The sequence below is a fragment of the Ovis canadensis genome, chromosome 1 (genome assembly GCF_042477335.2).
Source record: "Ovis canadensis isolate MfBH-ARS-UI-01 breed Bighorn chromosome 1, ARS-UI_OviCan_v2, whole genome shotgun sequence".
In the NCBI taxonomy this organism is placed as follows: domain Eukaryota; kingdom Metazoa; phylum Chordata; class Mammalia; order Artiodactyla; family Bovidae; genus Ovis; species Ovis canadensis.
Genome location: NC_091245.1, coordinates 110,474,903 through 110,489,677, shown reverse-complemented (window position 1 = coordinate 110,489,677; position 14,775 = coordinate 110,474,903). Strand labels below are relative to the sequence as shown.

The 14,775-nt window shown below is 39.4% G+C and overlaps 1 protein-coding gene across 1 annotated transcript; it reads left to right on the top strand.

The window, feature by feature from the left end:
- The first annotated feature begins 8,474 nt into the window (after positions 1–8,474).
- LOC138430064 (olfactory receptor 6N1-like) lies at positions 8,475–11,639 on the top strand. The gene has a single exon (XM_069571819.1). The coding sequence runs from the start codon at positions 8,660–8,662 to the stop codon at positions 9,602–9,604; it is 945 nt and encodes a 314-aa protein (XP_069427920.1). The 5' UTR covers positions 8,475–8,659; the 3' UTR covers positions 9,605–11,639.
- The last annotated feature ends 3,136 nt before the right edge of the window (positions 11,640–14,775 follow it).

Here is a 14,775-nt window from a genome sequence, read left to right as displayed (position 1 = left end):
GGCACTCCCTGTGGGGGCAGCACCAAAAATGGCTGGAAACTGCTTTCCCTAGCAATGAGTTGGGTCATGTTAATTAACAGTGGATCTATATTGTGTGGTGAGCCTAGGGGTTTATAACCCTGTTTCAGAGACATCAGTTATTAACAACTCAATGCAGCACCATTGATTTCTAGCACAGTGCTTGGTATTCATTCTTTAATGAATGAACTCTCAAGTGTTAAATAAGTGTGATAGAAATTTAAATGCTCCTTTTACAACTCTGGGACTCCCTGGTGGCTCAGATTGTAAAGAATCTGCCTGGAATGCAGGATACCCAAGTTTGATCCCTGGGTCAAGAAGAAACCATGTGGAAGGGAATGGCCGCCCACTGTAGTAGTCTTGCCTGGAAAATTTAACGAACAGAAGACCTTGGCAGATTACAGTCCATGGGGATGCAAAGAGTGAGACATGACTGAGTAACTTTACAAGTCTAGCAGGAGATAGTCTCTTTCTTAGATTTTTCATAGCTTCAAACTCCCTTAGCCTTCAGTTTATAATATTTCTGTTCTTGTAACCTCCTCAGATCTTTCTCTTTAGAGTATAAAGTTTAAATAATCCTTAGGGCAGTTTCCCAACTGGTATAAATAATGGGGTGTTGAGTGACTGACTCCCTGCCCTTCACATATGACTTTCAAATGTTCATGTAGGGCCTGGGGGAACTAGAGTCCCTGGCCTAGTTGCCTCTATGGAAAACAGCCTTTCTATTCACCTAAGTGTTCCTTGAACAGCAAGGAAACCAAACTGTTGCAGGAAGGGGGACCTCTTCCAGGGCCCAAAACTGGGCTCTTGTCTAACACTTGGAAATGAATTGTCTGAGGAGACACATGTGCTGACAAAGTAAGAGATTTTATTGGGAAAGGACACCCGGCTGGAGAGCAGTAGGGGAAGGGACCCCAGGAGGACAGCTCTGTCACATGGCTCACAGTCTTGGGTTTTATGGTGATGGGATTAGTTTCCTGGTCGTCCTTAGCCAATCATTCTGACTCAGAGTCCTTCCTGGTGGTACACACCTTGTTCAGCCAAGATGGATGTGGGACAGAAGGATTCTGGGAGGTGGTCGGATATGTGGTGTCTCCTTTTGACCTGCCCTGAACTCTTTCGGTTGGTGGTGGCTTATTAGTTCTTTGTTCCTTACCAGAACCTCCTGTCATAAAACAATTCATGCAAATGGTTACTATGGTGCCTGGCAAGGGTGGGCGGTTTCAGTCAGTGTGCTTCCCCTAACAAAACCAGTTGATCCTAAAGGAGATTTACCCTAAATATTCATTGGAAGGACTGATGCTGAAGCTGAAGTTCCAATATTTTTGTTACCTGATGGGAAGAGTTGACTCATTGGAAAAGACCCTGATGCTGGGAAAGATTGAGGGAAAAAAGAGAAGGGGATGACAGAGGATGAGATGGTTGGATGGTATCACTGACTCAATGGATATGAGTTTGACTAAACTCAGGGAAATAGTGAAGGACAGAGAAGCCTGGTGTGCTGCCAATCATGGAGTTGCAAAGAGTTGAACACAACAGAGGGACTGAGCAACAACAACAAACTGTTCTCTGCAAGTGTCATCACTTTTTATATATGCTAAGATCCAAAAAAGATGCCCTTTTCATTATAGGGGACTGACGGGAATGCAAAAGTAGGAAGTCAAGAAACACCTGGAGTAACAGGTAAATTTGGCCTTGGACTACAGAATGACGCAGGGAAAAGGCTAACAGAGTTTTGCCAAGAGAACACACTGGTCATAGCAAACACCCTCTTCCAACAACACAAGAGAAAACTCTACACATGGACATCACCAGATGGTCAAGACCAAAATCAGAATGATTATATTCTTTGCAGCCAAAGATGGAGAAGCTCTATACAGTCAGCAAAAACAAGACCAGAATCTGACAGGGGCTCAGATCATGAACCCCTTATTGTCAAATTCAGGCTTAAATTGAAGAAAGTGGAGGAAAACCACTAGACCATTCCGGAATGACCTAAGTCAAATCCCTTATGATCATACAGTGGAAGTGAGAAATAGGTTTAAGGGCCTAGATCTGATAGATAGAGTGCCTGATGAACTAGGGATGGAGGTTCATGAAACTGTACAGGAGACAGGGATCAAGACCATCCCAAGAAAAAGAAATGTAAAAAAGCAAAATGGCTGTCTCAGGAGGTCTTACAAATAGCTATGAAAAGAAAAGTGAAAAGCAAAGGAGAAAAGGAAAGATATACCCATTTGAATGTAGAGTTCCAAAGAATAGCAAGGAGAGATAAGAAAGGTTTCCTCAGCAATCAACACAAAGAAATAGAGAAAACAATAGAATGGGAAAGATTGGAGATCTCTTCAAGAAAACTAAAGATACCAAGGAAACATTTCATGCAAAGATGGGCTCAATAAAGGACAGAAATGGTATGGACCTAACAGAAGCAGAAGATATTAAGAACACGTGGCAAGGTTCTTTGTATACACAGAAGAACTATACAAAAAAGATCTTTATGACCCAGATAATCATGACGGTGTGATCACTCACACTTACTGAGAGCCAGACATCATGGAATGTTAAGTCAAATGGGCCTTAGGAGGCATTACTATGAACAAAGCTAGTGGAGGCAACAGAATTCCAGTTGAGCCATTTCAAATCCTAAAAGATGTTGCTGTGGAAGTGCTGCACTCAATATGCCAGCAAATTTGGAAAACTCCACAGTGGCCACAGGACTGGAAAAGGTCAGTTTTCATTCCAATCCCCAAAAAAGGCAATGCCAAAAAAATGCTCAAACTGCCACACAATTGCACTCATCTCACAAGCTAGTAAAGCAATGGTCAAAATTCTCCAAGCCAGGCTTCATCAATACATGAACTGTGAACTTCCAAATGTTCAAGCTGGTTTTAGAAAAGGCAGAGAAACCAGAGATCAAATTGCCAATATCTGCTGGATCATGAAAAAAGCAAGAGAGTTCCAGAAATATATCTATTTCTGCTTTATTGATTATGCCAAAGCCTATGACTGTGTGGATCACAATAAACTGACGAAAATTCTGAAAGGGATGGGAATACCAGACCACCTGACTTGCCTTTTGAGAAACCTATATGCAGGTCAGGAAGCAACAGTTAGAACTGGACAAGGAACAACAGACTGATTTCAAATAGGAAAAGGAGGACGTCAAGGCTGTATATTGTCACCCTGTTTATTTAACTTCTATGCAGAGTACTCATGAGAATTGCTGGGCTGGAGGAAGCATAAGCTGGAATCAAGATTGCTGGGAGAAATATCAATAGCCTCAGATATGCAGATGACACCACCCTTATGGCAGAAAGTGAAGAACTAAAGAGCCTCTTGATGAAAGTGAAAGAGGAGAGTGAAAAAGTTGGCTTCAAGCTCAACATGGACGGAGGAGCTTGGTGCGCTAGATTCTTGGGTCATAGTGCAGATGCACATATTATTTGAGTAAATATTCTTAAATTTTGCTCTAAAGGGATTATGTCATTTAGTTTTCCCAATCAGCAGTGGATGAAAGCATGTTTTCACATAGCACCTTTTATAAAGTACATATTCAAACTTTTGGACATTTGTAATATAATATTTGAGAAACAGTATTTTTTTTTTTTAGTTTTATGTTTCAAGTTTATCTCTTTGTGTATGAGGTTGATTTTTTTCCCCCTTGTATTTGAAAACCTATTTTTTTGTATATTAGTAAGTGACCAATTTGAGGGTCTGTCTCTGATGGCACTTGTGGTGAAGAACTAGCCTGACATTGCAGGAGACTTAAGAGATGTGGGTTAAATCGTTGGGTCAGGAAGATCCCCTGGAGGAGGGCATGACAACCCACTTCAGTATTCCTGCTTGGAGAATCCCATGGTCAGAGGAGCCTGGTGGACTATGGTCCATAGGATCACAAAGAGTCAGACACAACTGAAGTGACTTAGCACTCATGCACTCCCAAGTGAAAAGAAAAAGTGAAAGTGTTAGTTGCTCAGTTGTGTCTGACTTTTTGCAACCCCATGAAATGTAGCCAGCCAGGCTCCTTTGTCCATGAGATTCTCCATTTCCTTCTCCAGGATATCTTCCCAACTCAGGGCTTGATCATGGGTGTCTTGCATTGCAGGTGGTTTCTCTATCATCTGAGCCACCAGGAAAACTCTGCAGTAAGCACTTAAAGGGAAAGGATTGTGTTTTATGCATCTCATTTTCCAAGTTCCTAGCATAAGGCCAGCTCATAAAAAGTGTTTGAAAGATGTATTAAATAAATAAACAAATGAGTGACTGTGACTCCCCATATTTCTCCCATTATTTTAGCTATACTTGATATGTTTCTAACCTCTAAATCATGCTTTTTAAAATGTGTTACATAGAAATGTAGCATATAAAATGTTTAGATGAATTTTAAAATCACTTATAATAACATTGCTTTAAAAATTATCTATTCATTTTAACTTCTAATAATTATATATTTTTTCAAATATTATCAATGATACTGTGAATTTTCTAACACACTAAAGCTTACTTTTTTTAATTTTTTTTACTTAAATCTTGTTTATATAATTTTAAATATCATCTCTCCCCCCCCCCCCCATTATAAATTAGCTGGTGGAGGTGTGAGGTATCATTTCTTCTCTTGTTCCATTTCTTATTTTATTTATTTATTTATTTTGTCCACACAGCATGTGTGGATTTTAGTTTTCTGACCAGGGATGAAACCCACACCCCCTGCATTGGAAGTGCAGAGTCTTAACTACTGGACCACCAGGAAAGTCCCTCTTGTTCCATTTCTGATACAGAATAATTGTTAGGTGTGTGCATGCATGTTGTGTCCAACTTTTTGCAACCCTATGGACCATAGGCCACCAGGCTCCTCTGTCCATGGGATTCTTCAGGCATGAAGTAAACTAGGGTGGGTTGCCATGCCCTCCTCCAGGGGATCTTTGTGATCCAGGGATCAAACCCATGTCTCTCCTGCAATGGCTGGTAGGGTTCTTTACCATTAGTGCCACCAGGGATCCCAAATGTTAGGTAAGCACTCTCTACTGAGAAGTGATGATGCAAAAGAAGAAGAAACAACTTTCTTGGTTAGGAAAGGCTAATATTTGAAAACTTCTAATTCTTTAGCATATATCTCTCATTTCTGTACTACTGACCATAGATAGTCTCTATGATTCCTATGCTCCAATATTTATATCACATTCAGTGCAGTTCAGGCATTCAGTCATGTCTGACTCATTGCGACACCATGAACCACAACACACCAGGCCTCCCTGTTTATCACCAACTCCCAGAGTTTACCCAAACTCATATCCATCAAGTCGGTGATGCCATCCTACCATCTCATCCTCTGTCATCCCCTTCTCCTCCTGCCCTCAATCTTTCCCAGCATCAGGGTCTTTTCAAATGAGGCAGCTCTTTGCATCAGGTGGCCAAACTACTGGAGCTTCAGCTTCAACATCAGTCCTTCCAATGAACATCCAGGAATGATCTCCTTTAGGATGGACTGGTTGGATCTCCTTGCAGTCCAAGAGACTCTCAAGAGTCTTCTCCAACACCACAGTTCAAAACCATCAATTCTTCTGTGCTCAGGTTTCTTTATAGTCCAACTCTCACCTCCATACATGACCACTGGAAAAACCATAGCCTTGACTAGATAGACCCTTATTGACAAAACAATGTCTCTGCTCTTTAATATGCTGTCTAGGTTGGTCATAACTTTTCTTCCAAGGAGTAAGCGTCTTTTAATTTCATGGCTGCAATCACCATCTGCAGTGATTTTGGAGCCCCCCAAAATAAAGTCAGCCACTGTTTCCACTGTTTCCTGATCTATTTTCCATGAAGTGATGGAACTGGATACCATGATCTTAGTTTTCTGAATGTTGAGCTTTAAGCCAACTTTTTCACTCTCCTCTTTCACTTTGATAGTCTTCTAATATAGTCAGTCAATGCCAAGGCATTTAGATATGCATCTGGACACTACAAATGAATAAGGAAGTCTGTTTGAGGACCTTATAAAGGCCTTATAAAGAGAGAATACAGGAATATCATTGTGATCTGAATATATAAGGAACTAAAAATAAGTAATATAGTGGCTACTCTAAGTATAGCATAATCATGTGTTTGAGGATTCTAGATAAATGGCTAATTTCTACAGCTCAATGAAATAAGAATGGAAACAAAGAGCCTTTGGTGTTTAGGACTGGGGAGGTTGCAGTAATTTGGTGAAAGGGCAGTGGCAATTATCCATCCTGGAGGAAGGTCAGGTATTTCAGGTGAAGTGGGATGTAGACTCAGTGCTTGTTAAGATTGAAGAAAGCCCTCTGATTTCCAAATACTTGAGGGTTTTTTTTTTTTTTTTCCCCCTCAAAGAGACTCTGTGAATCCTGCAGGTACATTAGTAATCTTAGAAACAAATATTTTCTTTTTCTTTGTCTCAAAAATCTCCAGCTCCCACAGAAGTTTCTGGATCTCAGAAAATTCAGTGTTTGCCTTCATTTTACTGTTGATGTACTAGTTCATCTTTTATGGTTACCTCTCTATCTTAAATTAGGAAGTGAATTGTCCTTAAATTTGATTCTGAAAAAAAAGCAAATTTGGATGTATGAATGATTCAAATGCATTACTTTCAGTAGTGTTTTTATTCTATTATTTTTTTGGATTCCACATCCACCCAAGTACATGCACCACAGGTAGTGCTCACCTGAGGTTGTATCTCCAATGTTGAAGATGTGGCTATAGATAAAATGGATCATAGCAAAATGAATAACCATAAAGAGGATAATGGTGGTAATAAAAGTAATAGTAAGAATATCAGTAAAGGAAACTTTGAACAGTGCAGTTAGAACAGAATTTTAGATATTTAATAAACAATGGTTGAATCAATGTATAAACAGTAGAGGACTTGATGAAGGTAGAGATAGTGGTGGGATCAATGGAAGTGGAGATGTTCAGCATAGAAGTAATGGTGGTGCCCACGCTGACTGTGTTTATATGGTGATAAAGGTAGTGGTAATCAGAAAAAGAGCTGGATGAGAAATCTTGCAAGAAATTAAAAAAAAAAAAACTCACTTCTTTTAAGATGCTCAAAGTGTGACTCTTAACGTGTGCCCATGTTTATACAAGATGAATTGTTTCTTCTTAGAGAAAGCTATATAGAAGTTACAGAAAGTTCTAGTGGTCCAGAGGACACAAGGTCTTTGAGACTGGATTCCAGAACCCTATGGTCAGGGTTGTATAGTTGAGAAAAGCCACTTGAGAAATAGAGCTACTCTTCATTGCTTTCCTGCGCCCAACAGTCTACCCCAGGGGGACCCCTACTAAGAGCTAGTCAAACCCAGAAACCCCAGGGAGCACAGCAAGGAGCCCCTGGGAAGCCAGCATTTCCAGGAAAACAAGAGATAAATGAGGAAGTGTTTGGAGGTAAAAAGGGCACTGAAAAAGAAGCTATAAGACTTAATGCCACCCAAGTAGACAGGTAATGGTCAGGAACAGTGTAGCAGAGATGAGAGGTACCCAAGAAGAGGACTGAGAGAGGGCTTTGACCTTTCCTAGCTGAAGCTTGTTATATGTGTGGGAAGAAAACTGTTGGGATCTTAGTGTAGAGCTCCTATCTCCACCCTCATCCCCAAAACATTTTTCAGTAGATTTAGAGAACCATAAACAGCCATGGATGTAAGGGATGTCCAGGCACCTATTTAAACTTTTTCATTCTAGACAAGAGCAAGTTGAGGTAAAGAGAGGAGAAATGTATCATACAGCAATTGTCCTCCAATAATTGTATTTTGTTCTGTACTTCTCAAAATTGTACAATTATAATCTTTGATAATTTAAAAAAGAAAAAAAAAAAAAAGGAGAAATGACCAGGCTCAATATCCATTTAGTGGCCAAGCACATTTAGAAGGCCGATTCCAAGAGAATGTGTTTTATCTTATACTACAGCCCCTCTACACCAACATCATAGGGTCTGGACTTTATCAATTTATCAGATTTAGAGACTTCCCAGTACATTAATTCTATTTGAGAATCCTTCCTGAAAATGCACTGTGTTTACTCATTGTTTCCTTATCTGGCCTGATAGCTCTTATAGTTGAGGAATTCTCCAGAGTATTCACGTTTCTTTCTTCTTCCTCTTCTTCCTCATTTGGTCCACATTGAGAACATTTCTGAATTCCAGAAAGGCTCCCTGAAGGAAGCTAGTGGTCACATTTAGATAGCATTTGTCACCTTTTCACACAGTTAAGAACAACTGAGTTTGGATACAGAGGAAACGGTACAGGTGGATGTCTTAAAGAATCGTGAGACCTTTCATTTTGACTAAAAGCAGACAAGCATGAAAATTTCTCATCTTTTCTATTTCCTGAACGGATATGCAGGAGAATATCCTGGGCCCCCTGACTCTGGTATCCCAGTCTATACAAAGAAGTCCTGATCTGAGATTAAGGAATCCTGGACTCCACTCCAGTTCTGTCAACAACAGACTGAGATATTGTGCAAATCACTTCTGCCTTCTGGGCTTCAGCTATCTTTTAAAAAGTAAGGTTTGATAATGTGTAAGTTATTTTCAGGGTTATATGTGCAACATTTTTGGTTCTGGAAAGATTTCTCAAGAAGACTCCTGAAGTAGTTAATCTTCTCCCTTTACTTCTTGCTCTTAGGAACCATGGACCTTGTCAATCACACATGGACCCAGAGTTTCCTCCTTGCAGGTTTCACTACCACTGGAGCCCTGCGACCTCTTGCTTTTCTGGGGACACTGTGCATCTATCTCCTCACCTTGGCAGGGAACTTGTTCATCATTGTGCTGGTTCAGGCAGATTCCAGACTGTCCACACCCATGTACTTCTTCATCAGTGTCCTCTCCTTCTTGGAACTCTGGTATGTCAGCACCACAGTGCCCATGCTGTTGCACACCTTGCTCCATGGGTGTTCACCCATCTCACCAACCTTGTGCTTTCTCCAGCTCTATGTCTTCCATTCACTGGGCATGACTGAGTGCTACCTGTTGGGTGTCATGGCACTGGACCGCTACCTTGCCATCTGTTGCCCACTCCACTACCATGCTCTTATGAGCAGACAGGTACAGTTATGGCTAGCAGGGGCCACTTGGGTGGCTGGCTTCTCAGCTGCACTTGTGCCAGCAAGCCTCACAGCCACTCTGCCCTTCTGCTTAAAAGAGGTGGCTCATTACTTCTGTGACCTGGCACCACTAATGAGGTTGGCGTGTGTGGACACAGGTTGGCACGCTCAAGTCCACATTGCAGTGATTGGTATTATCAATGCTTGCAATCTTGTGCTCATTTTAGGACTGTACGGGGGTATCTTGAGAGCTGTACTGAAGCTGCCCTCAGCTGCAAGCCGTGCCAAGGCCTTTTCCACCTGTTCCTCCCATATAACTGTAGTGGTGCTATTCTTTGCCTCTGCTTTCATTGTCTATGTGGGGCCACCTGAGAGTCGCCCTGAAGGCACTGACAAACTTATTGCCTTGGTGTATACTTTTCTGACCCCTTTTCTCAACCCCATTATTTACACTTTTCGTAACAAAGAAGTGAGAGAGGCTGTCAGGAGAGTCACCCAAAGCATTAGGGCTATGATGAAGAGACCCTGAGGATCAAGCCATAGGCCCTTCATTTAGTAAGGGTAGGCTTTAGCTGGTTAGTCAATCAACTAATTAATTTGTCAAATATACTGCATATATCAATTTACATGTATTGAGTATTATATCAGGGAAAATTGGGAAATTTGTAAAGGTGGTGAAATATGGGGCTGAACCCATACCTGTATAATAAGGGTGAAAGATCACATAAATTAAAAATAATCAAATAATAACGATGCAAATTACAGGGTAGATTTAAAACTTAGAGAGATGAATGTGTTTTTAAGAATTTAGAAAACAAACTAACTGTGAGACTTTTCTCAAGATGAAATTTTTGGAGAGCCATTGAGAAAGTAGTAAAGGAGGTTGTTTGCTCGGTCGCATTTGACTTTTTGCAACCCCATGGGTCAAGTTTATTTTGAGATTTTCCTCAAGTCTCAGATTTTGGGATCCTAATCCCTGGGCACTGATTTGGTAGTTTTCTGAAAGTTCTCTTCAAATCAGACATGAAACTGTAGCATCCCGCTTGGAGATTCCTTGTATCTGAATAACATGGTCATAAATATACTGAAAATACAAAAAAGAAAATTCATTTAAGAAATAATTCTTCTGGGCAGCATTTTTTGAAATGACTGAGTATACAATTTAAGAGCTTCCTGTATTTGCCTAATGATGTTGAAATACTTTATTTCTATCTCAAGGTTAACTTGGTATTTATTTTAACTTATTTTACTGGGAGAAGATGTATGTAGAGTGACATGCGGACTATTTTTTCCCTTAGAATAATTCTCCTATATCTATAGAACATGATTGACATGGGATTTAACAAAGATTTCTCTGGCCAGCCTTTCTGCTAGAGGCTTCTTGCTATCTCTTCTCTCTTTTTTCCAGAAGTAGGAATGGGCTCCCAGCTTCCCAGAACCATTCCATGCTCTCGCCCAGTTCCATAACCTCTTCCACAAATATACCATTTATACTTGAATATTCTCATTCAAGTGTGTTCATTTTCTCATCAAATCTCTCATAGAGGCAAAATGGATGAAAGTCCTTCCAAAGTCATTTAGTAAGTCAATTAAAAAAAAAAGTTAACTTTACTGAGTGAGAAGAATAAATAGCATCTTTTAAAAGAGAGGGTCTGAATCTTCACCTTCCCTATCATTCCTTTCAGCTATGGATTTTTCATATTGTGTATGAAACTAGGAATCAGATTGTGTATGACTTATCACTTAAATGTAGGCTAACTAGAGGAAATCTTTTCACGCATGGTTTATATGAGCTAGCAGAGTCAGTTTTGGAAAGGTATATTTTTTCCCTACAGTCATAAAGTTCTAAAAATAAGAAATTATAGGTAATTCCTTTAGTTCTTTAATTCAGTGAACAGGCAGTAAAGGTTTTTAAGCTTCCCCAAACACAGGATTATTGATTAATTGTGAGAGAAATGAAGCTCGACGCATCACCTGGAATCTTCTCAGGTAAAACCTTAACCATAGATTTGGAGTTTTTATTTTAATGAGAATGTTTATCAGATAACTTTTAGAAACTTTGAGTCTTGGATGTAACTATTTGCAAGACTCAACGCAATGTGAAGCAAATTCAAGTCTGAGAGCCATTTATCTAATCTGATTGGTGAGACTGATAGAGGAATTAGGCATGTGTAGCTCAGTCATCTGTTCCTCTTCTTGGGAACCAACCTGCCCGGTTTGTCTGTTCTGCTCTCGGCCATGGAGGAGGGCTGTGGCTTTCAGCATTTATGGTAATCAGGAGGAGAAACTGTCAGGAACGCTAACACATCCACTATCATAGTAAAATGTTTGAAATTGAGTAAATATTTACCAGGCAGATACGGTGAAGGAACATAGAATACAGAAGGACTTTAAGTGCAAGTCAAATGAAACAAATGCTAAGCCATAATATAAGGCCCACCGAAAATGTGAATTTTTTGTTCTGGAGATTGAATGTACAGCATGGTGACCATCAATGATACTGTAGTGTATGCTTGAAATTTGCTAAGAGGACAGGGTAGTTCTTAAGAGTTCTATTTAAAAAAGAGAAAGGAAGGGAGGAAAGGAGGGAAGAAGGAAAGAAAAATCATTAGTGTGTGAAGTAATGGATACTTTAATTAGTTTGATTATGGTGATCATTTCACAATGGATACCTATAGCAAAACATCAAGCTGTATACCTTAAAATATACAGTTTCTACTTGTCAGTTGTATGTCAATAAAACTAAAAAAATAAGTGAAAATAAGCCTCGGCACAATTAAGAGAAATAATATTATATTGATTAGTTTCTAAATCATGATGTAATCAAATTAGTAATAAATAAATGACAAATTTAAAATATCCTTATGCTTGATATTAAAAAACACTTCTAAACAATTTATAAATCTAAGAGTATACTATAAGGGAAAGTAGAAAACATTTAGCCTTGAACAATAATAACAATTATAATTTTGAAACTAATGGGATAAAGATAAATTATTTCTTAGAGAGAAATTCAGAGCTTTAAATGTTTACATTATAAAAAAAAGTGTGCAAAATTGATTAGTAAAGTAAGCATCCAAATTTTAGGCACTTGGAGAAATAATATTAGGAAGAGAAAACAGAGAAAGTAGAAGGGAGGAAAATATAAATATGGAACAGAAATTAACAATAAAAATTAGTATATAGCAAAGGAGATATATAAAGCAAAGAGTTGGTTCTAAAACAAAAGTAAGCCCTTGACAAGACTAATAAAGAATAAAAGTGGAAAGGAGTAAAAATAAGAAATATTAAAAATAAAAATTTGATACAAATACAGGTTTAAACTACGAAATTTAAAGTGATAATAAGATGATGGTGTTAGTGGTAAAGAAGCCACCTGCCAATGCAGAAGATGTAAGAGATGTAGGTTCTATCCCTGGGTTGGGAAGTTCCACTGAAAGAGTGCACGGCAACCCACTTCAGTATTCTTGCTTAGAGAATCCCATGTACAGAGGATCCTGGCAGGCTACAGTCCATGGAGCTCACAGAGTCAGACACAACTGAAGCAACTGAGCACAGCATAGCACATTAACAACTTGCAGTAAACAATTAAATTTTTAATTAGCTAGATTCATTTTCAAAAAATTGAAATTATTAGTATCAACTTCAAAAGGGCTTCCTTGGGCTCAGTGGTAAAGAATCTGCCCACAATGCAGGAGACGCAGGAGACACAGCAGATGTGGGTAATCCCTGGGTCTGGAAGATTCCCTGGAGAAGGGCATGTCAACCCACTCCAGTATTCTAGCCTGGGAGAATTCCATGGACAGAGAAGCCTGACCGGCTACAATCCATAGGGTCGCAAAGAGTCAGACATGACGAAAGTGACTGAGCACACAGAACTTCAGAAGCAGTAGAAAATCTTAGTAATATTGAATTAAAAGTTAAACTATACCAGAAAGAAAACATTGGGCCAAGATGGCTTAATAGGTAAGTTCCCCCAAATATTTAAGAGAAAGGTAATTTCTTTTTTTTATAGAACTTATTCAGAAGGAAATACACTGGAAGTACAACTTAACACATTTTAGAAATCTTGGAGGATACTAATACTGAAATAAATAAAACCACTATATGAAGAAAAGAATCAGAGGTCAGTCTCATTCATTAACATCAATGCAAAATTCACCATTTAAAAAGTCTTAAGGCACATTTCAATAATAAAGTAATGATGACTGAATTTGGTTTAATCTTAGAAATGAAAGATTAATCTAACATTTGAAAAGTGCATAATTAATTGATAATATTAACTGTTTAAAAAAGAAAACCCATGATAATTTTCTCTTGATCAAGAATAAAAATGATTCAGTTCAGTTCAGTTCAGTCGCTCAGTTGTGTCCAGCTTTTTGCAACCCCATGAATTGCAGCACGCCAGGCCTGCCTGTCCATCACCAACTCCCGGAGTTCACTCAGACGCAAGTCCATTGAGTCAGTGATGCCATCCACCATCTCATCCTCTGTTGTCTCCTTCTCCTCCTGCCCCCAATCCCTTTCAGCATCAGAGTCTTTTCCAAGGAGTCAACCTTTTGCATGAGGTGGCCAAAGTACTGGAGTTTCAGCTTTAGCATCATTCCTTCCAAAGAAATCCCAGGGCTGATCTCCTTCAGAAAGGACTGGTTGGATCTCCTTGCAGTCCAAGGGACTCTCAAGAGTCTTCTCCAACACCATAGTTCAAAGCATCAATTCTTTGGCGCTCAGCTTTCTTCAAAGCCCAACTCTCACATCCATTCATGACCACAGGAAAAACCGTAGCCTTGACTAGGCAGACCTTTGTTGGCAAAGTAATGTCTCCGCTTTTCAATATGCTATCTAGGTTGATCATAACTTTTCTTCCAAGGAGTAAGCGTCTTTTAATTTCATGGCTGCAGTCACCATCTGCAGTGATTTTGGAGCCCCCCAAAATAAAGTCTGACACTGTTTCCACTGTTCCCTCATCTATTTTCCATGAAGTAATGGGACTAGATGCCATGATCTTCGTTTTCTGAATGTTCAGCTTTAAGCCAACTTTTTCACTTTCCATTTTCACTTTCATCAAGAGGCTTTTTAGTTCCTCTTTATTTTCTGCCATAAGGTGTGGCATCATCTGCATATCTGGGGTTATGGATATTTTTCCTGGCAATCTTGATTCCAGCTTGAGTTTCTTCCAGTCCAGCGTTTCTCGTGATATAAGTTAAACAAACAGGGTGACAATATACAGCCTTGACGTACTCCTTTTCCTATTTGGAACCAGTCTGTTGTTCCATGTCCAATTCTAACCGTTGTTTCCTGACCTACATATAGGTTTCTCAGGAGGCAGGTCAGGTGGTCTGGTATTCCCATCTCTCTCAGAATTTTCCACAGTTTATTATGATCCACACAGTCAAAGGCTTTGGCATAGTCAATAAAGCAGAAATAGATATTTTTCTGGAACTCTCTTGCTTTTTCCATGATCCAGTGGATATTGGCAATTTGATCTCTGGTTCCTCTGCCTTTTCTAAAACCAGCTTGAACATCTGGAAGTTCACGGTTCATGTATTGCTGAAGCCTGGCTTGGAGAATTTTGAGCATTACTTTACTAGCATGTGAGATGAGTGCAATTATGTGGTAGTTTGAGCATTCTTTGGCATTGGCTTTCTTTGGGATTGGAATGAAAATTGACCTTTTCCAGTCCTGTGGCCACTGCAGAGT